The sequence below is a fragment of the Erigeron canadensis genome, chromosome 3 (genome assembly GCF_010389155.1).
Source record: "Erigeron canadensis isolate Cc75 chromosome 3, C_canadensis_v1, whole genome shotgun sequence".
Classification (NCBI taxonomy): domain Eukaryota; kingdom Viridiplantae; phylum Streptophyta; class Magnoliopsida; order Asterales; family Asteraceae; genus Erigeron; species Erigeron canadensis.
In genome coordinates this window covers 29,160,132-29,165,778 of record NC_057763.1, presented here as the reverse complement: position 1 = coordinate 29,165,778, position 5,647 = coordinate 29,160,132, and the positions used below count along the sequence as shown (strand labels likewise).

The 5,647-nt window shown below is 36.0% G+C and overlaps 1 protein-coding gene across 1 annotated transcript; it reads left to right on the top strand.

Moving 5' to 3' along the window:
- The first annotated feature begins 3,000 nt into the window (after positions 1–3,000).
- On the top strand, positions 3,001–4,702 carry LOC122592803 (U-box domain-containing protein 26-like). Its single transcript, XM_043765118.1, has one exon. The coding sequence runs from the start codon at positions 3,183–3,185 to the stop codon at positions 4,431–4,433; it is 1,251 nt and encodes a 416-aa protein (XP_043621053.1). The 5' UTR covers positions 3,001–3,182; the 3' UTR covers positions 4,434–4,702.
- Positions 4,703–5,647: the final 945 nt, after the last annotated feature.

Below are 5,647 nucleotides of genomic sequence, written 5' to 3'. Positions count from 1 at the left end.
CCCTAATAAATTTTAGCTACGTTTTTAGTTGCTAATTTGCTATCGATGATGAGGTATTGAATTGATTATGACCACCTTATGTCCTTAGACTATGAGGAGCAAGGCTTCCCTTTAGGGCTTTTCATAGGGGCATCTCACGACACGTGACAGTACAATCAACAAAGGGCTTTCCTTAGTTTTTGTGGGAGCAAGGCTTCCCTTTAGGCTTCTCATAGGGACCCACAATTTAATTATTTATATACTATTAATTAAATAAAATAATTATAAAAAAATGAGAAAAAGTAAAAGAAAGCGGAAGAGTGTTAGGTGGGGCTCACAAAAAATATAGTAGAAAGAGGCGTCCAAAAAGGGAAGCCTTCCCTCTTTTCTCTATCCAGAAAGCCCCTTGGGGTAATGTTCCAGGCTTTCCAGAGGTGAAAAGTAGAAAAAGAACGCCTTATTCCTAATAGTCTTATGTTATATGTGTGTATAACTGTATATATACATACCAATCTATCATCATCATTATGCTTAGTATTGTCTATTTTTGTCATTTACACATTTTGTTAAAAGCTACAACTACTCTTACAAACACCTAAATATATCTAATAGCTACAGTTTCCAGCTGATCAGTTACGACTACCAGCTTTCAGCTACCAGCCACCAGCTTTCAGCTACCAGTTAGTTTTGTCAAATATACCCAATGTGTAATTGTTTTAGTGTACTAGCTAGCTCTTTCATTTAATGACGAGTTACTTCATTAATTAGAGGAAGAGTCGATATTGAGGTCATAATCTGACTTTAGCATGTTAGTATTCAACAACGACACAGGTATCAAATTAATGAAGTTTGAGTTCGAATATGACCAATATTATCTCATAATTGAGCAAATTAATATAGTCTTAAACGACAAACCGAACTAGGCCCCTACATGACTATCCATTTTCAATTTAAAGGAGGTGAATTGTGCAGACCAAATTTGTCTAGCTTTTTACATAACTAAATCAAACTTATAATTCATATAATCTTTATAATTGATATGAGGAAGGAATCAATCAAAAGTATTCCCTTTGGTCTGAATCTTAAACAATATTCAGGTAGCATTGTAAAGACGCGTTTGGTTCACATATTTTGATGCAATTTGATGGAATTGAAATTGAATTTCATTCCGTGATATGTTTGGTTGTCAAAAGATGATGGAATTTCATTCCATTGGAATGTAACATTCCATCAAATGATAGAATCTCCATTCATTGGGGTTATTGAATGAAATTTGATTCCTTCATTCTCTTGAATTTTAAGAAAACAAAAAACATTCCATCAAATTTCATTCCTTTAGAATCTAATTCCGTTGACATATTTCATTCTTTTTAAAAACATTCTGTGAACCAAACGCGCCATAAAAGTTGTAATGGAGTAAATATTAGATATATATTTATAAAGTTTGAAAAATCTACTATTTTAAATTTATCTCACAATACATTCTTTACATGATGAACGGTTTGTTGTGGATCCAATTTTATTATTTATATATATGTTTTATTTTTTTCGTGATTGATAAACTTGATATGTCGGGTCTTAATTCGTAAAAATGTTTGATCACTTTCTTTCTATCTACCATCATTAAGTTTTCTTTGACAAGTAAAGTTTCTATTATCACTTACCCTGGCAACTTATCGGCGGTATAAATAATTACATGAATTGGAATTACAACAATTTACATGAATTTGGAATTACACCAATCCTCCCACGTGATACTTTTATTTTTTGATCTTGTACTAAACCATAGATACCCTAATGATTTTATGTCTTGAACGATCTTCAACACATTCTTTTTTCCATTATCGAACTTGATCTCGTTCCTCGCTTTCCAGATTCTCCAACAACTAATCGTAATAATCCCTTTGATAAATTGTTTTCTTCCTTGTTCCACGCCCGCTGCTTGTGAAAATCCATGAGGTCTTTGATGTTGAAGATATAAAAAGGTGGCAGCCTACACCACCTACTGATGGCGTGCCACACCCTTGCCGCCACTTCACATTCACAAAATAGATGGTCAACATCTTCATTTCTTTCCTCGCAAAAGACGCAAACCTGGTTCCCAACAGAGCAGTTTCGAGCTTGAAGAACAACCATGGTGGGAATCCGATTCAACGCAACTCTCCACATAAAAATATTGCACTTTTTGGGTACCCATTTGCATTCCTCAAAAATGGTTCTGTTCCCGGCATCCAGATTTTCCCATAAAAACTCTTTCACATTTCTCACCGTCATAACATTATCTTTTCCCCCCATCCATACCCATTTATCGGGTCTGGTCCTAATATTAGTCCCTATCAAGCAACCTAGTAAGATTATCAAATTCCCTCGACTCCTCCATGCTTGCTAAACCTCTCAACCATTGCCACTTACCATCGAATCTGCCATCCCTGTCGTTATATCTATCTACCACAAGAGCTTTCTTATCTTTATCAAGCTTAAACAATAAAGGGAACAATACCTTAAGTGGCTTAAGTGGCTCACTGCACACCCAATTATCGAGCCAGAATTTTATCTCCTTTCCATCTCCCACCTCCCCCTTAGCATACTGTTGAAGCCTACACCCTTGATTAACATCTAATTAACTTCATCACAATATCGGAAAAAATGATTCATTGCTTTTGGTGTTACCTAGCTAAAACTACAATCCTTGAATAGCATAACAATCAAAAAAGAAGGATAAAAACTGCAAAAACAAAATGTTTAAAAAACAAAAACACCCCAATAATCCAAAGTCATACAAATTAGGCAATAAACAAACCAAATAAAAAAGTGGAATCCCATATTGATGTAAATTGAAGATATCCTCTCCTCCACTCTTCCAGCATGTAAATGGGTCCCATTCACCTTTGACCAAACCCCACTCCATTCAACAACCATGGTTAACCCTCATGTTAATGGTGGTGTACTTTCACACGTGTGGTGAAATAAACAAAGTACCCCATGGTCAGATAACAGTATAACACCCCCCCACCCCCTTCTTCCTTTCCAAAACAACAAAAACAAAAAAAAAAATTGAAATAAAACAATTCTCTCTCTCTATTTCTGTATCTTTTGTCTCTGTTTCATTCATTCCCATTTCATATATATGCCAAAACCCATATCTATTTCCATCCATTCCCAAATTTACTGATTCAAAATTGGTAAAAATATAACCACCAAACATGCCTGGTAGCTTAGAACCATTAGATGTAAATAATGTTCAAATTCCATATCATTTCAGGTGTCCAATTTCTCTAGAATTAATGAGAGATCCAGTCATAGTCAACACTGGTCAAACCTACGACAGGTCGAGTATCGAGTCATGGGTGAGTACCGGAAACACGACTTGTCCAGTGACTCGTTTGCCACTAATGGATTTCACACTTATCCCGAATCACACGTTACGACGTCTGATTCAAGAATGGTGTGTGGCAAACAGGTCATACGGTGTGGAACGGATTCCAACACCTAAGCAACCAGCGGACCCTATTATGGTACGCTCGTTGCTTAACCAGGCTGGATCAGAGTCTAATACTAGACATGCCAGGCTGTCTGCACTACGCAGATTACGTGGACTAGCACGTGACTCGGATAAAAACCGATCAGTAATCTCCACGCATAACGCACGTGAGATACTGATCGGTATTTTGTTCTCCGAAACTACAAACACACACTCCGAGCTGAAGATAGAATCCTTAGCGATTTTATCTTCCTTTCCGTTATCGGAATCGGAGTGTGCGCTAATTTCGGCCGATTCTGATCGGTTTCAGCAACTTATTACTCTCCTCTCACATACGTCAATCGACGTTCGCGTAAATTCCGCTTCGTTGATCGAAAACGTGGTCGCTGGAACAAAATCTTCAGAAAAAAGAGCTGAAATGAGCGATTTTGACGGAATTTTCGACGGAATTGTTAATATTTTAAACTTTCCATTAACGTATCCACGCGCTATAAAGATAGGAATAAAAGCTTTATTTGCATTATGTTTAGTAAAGCAGCACCGTAATAAAGCGGTGGAGGCCGGAGCAGTGGTGGCGATAATTGACCGGTTGTCCGATTTCGAAAAATGCGACGCGGAACGCGCGTTAGCTACAGTGGAGCTACTATGCCGGATTCCGGAAGGATGTGCGGCGTTTGCGTCTCACGCGCTTACAGTGCCGTTGTTAGTTAAAATAATTTTGAAAATATCTGATAGAGCGACGGAGTATGCCGCTGGTGCCTTGTTGTCGTTGTGCACGGCGGCGGAACGGTTGCAACGGGAGGCGGTGGCGGCGGGGGTTTTGACGCAGCTGTTGCTGCTTGTGCAAAGCGAGTGTACTGCACGCGCGAAACGGAAAGCGCAAATGTTGTTGAAATTGCTCAGGGACTCGTGGCCGGAAAAATCAGTTAGGAGTTTGGACAATTTTGCGTGCAGCGACGTCGTTCCATTTTGATGATTTTTTGACTTTTTATTTTTGTTTTTATTTTCTTTTTGTTTTAGAAAGGAAAAAGGAAAGTAAAAAGGAAAAGAAAAGGTGTATTGAGGTTCTAGAAGGTGGTGGGGGTATATACAAATTGTATCTTTGGGTTATGTATGTAAGAAAATTTTGATGGAGGGATTGGTTTGTTTGCAATAGAAAACTTGAAGGTTACTTTTGCAATTTACCTAGTTTGTATTCTCATTTTTTTTATTATATATATTTTAATTACTTTTTAGAGGTAATTAATAAGTGAACTTTATTTTCATTTTACAATTTTATTTTATACTTATAGATATTGATGATGTGATGATATTTGTGTCAAGAATGATATTTTGTTTGTTGCATAATGCAAGGTATTGCATTTTTTCGTGAGGCCAAAAGATGGATTGCTCAAATTAATTTCAAGTATGTAGGAAAAATGAACAATCAAAAGTGAGAGTTATAGGTAACTCAAGTTGTTTTTATGGTTTCAAAAGAGTATTTTTGATGTGACAAATGTATATATATACAATAGTCAATTTGATGATTAATTTCACAAGAATAAGAATGTAATTCCGTAATAAATAATGTTGTATAAACAGTAACATATTGAGTGTTTCATTTTCGGGCCCATGCTCTCGTCTTTCACCATTAGAAGTGAATTAATGTGGAAGGAGAATCGTGGAATTTGGTTTATGGCGTAAGCATCTACTATCGCTTATGGAGGTTGTGAATATGATTCTTTTGTTAGCACAATATCAAATACTTTCACATTGGGGCACAAGGGTGATCATGTTTCTTGTTCTTAAGACATAAATATTTCTGAAATACATACAAAATCGGCATAACTGTTACATTGATGTCACCACTTTCAACCTTTTAACCGTGTATCTTTGCTAAAATAATAATTAGAATACATTATGTTGTCGTACATATTGCAAGGACGCAATTATAATATTATTATATTTTAAAGATTATAAAGATTAGCAAGGGATATGGACATATGGTTGGTAATAACATTTCTCAAATTCAAAATAGTATCCAAGCAGTCTCAATACTAACCTTTCAATTCTACTAAGAACTGAGTACTACTATGTAACGTGCCATTTTGTTCACTTTGTAATGTATTTAATAGTTATGTCTCATGAAATGATATAAATATTAATTGTTATTATTGCTAGAATACTTTAAAATATAAATAGTTATGT

What these genes read in the sequence shown, in the direction of transcription:
- LOC122592803 (XM_043765118.1), top strand. Translation starts at nt 3,183, where the DNA reads ATGCCTGGTAGCTTAGAACCATTAGATGTAAATAATGTTCAAATTCCA.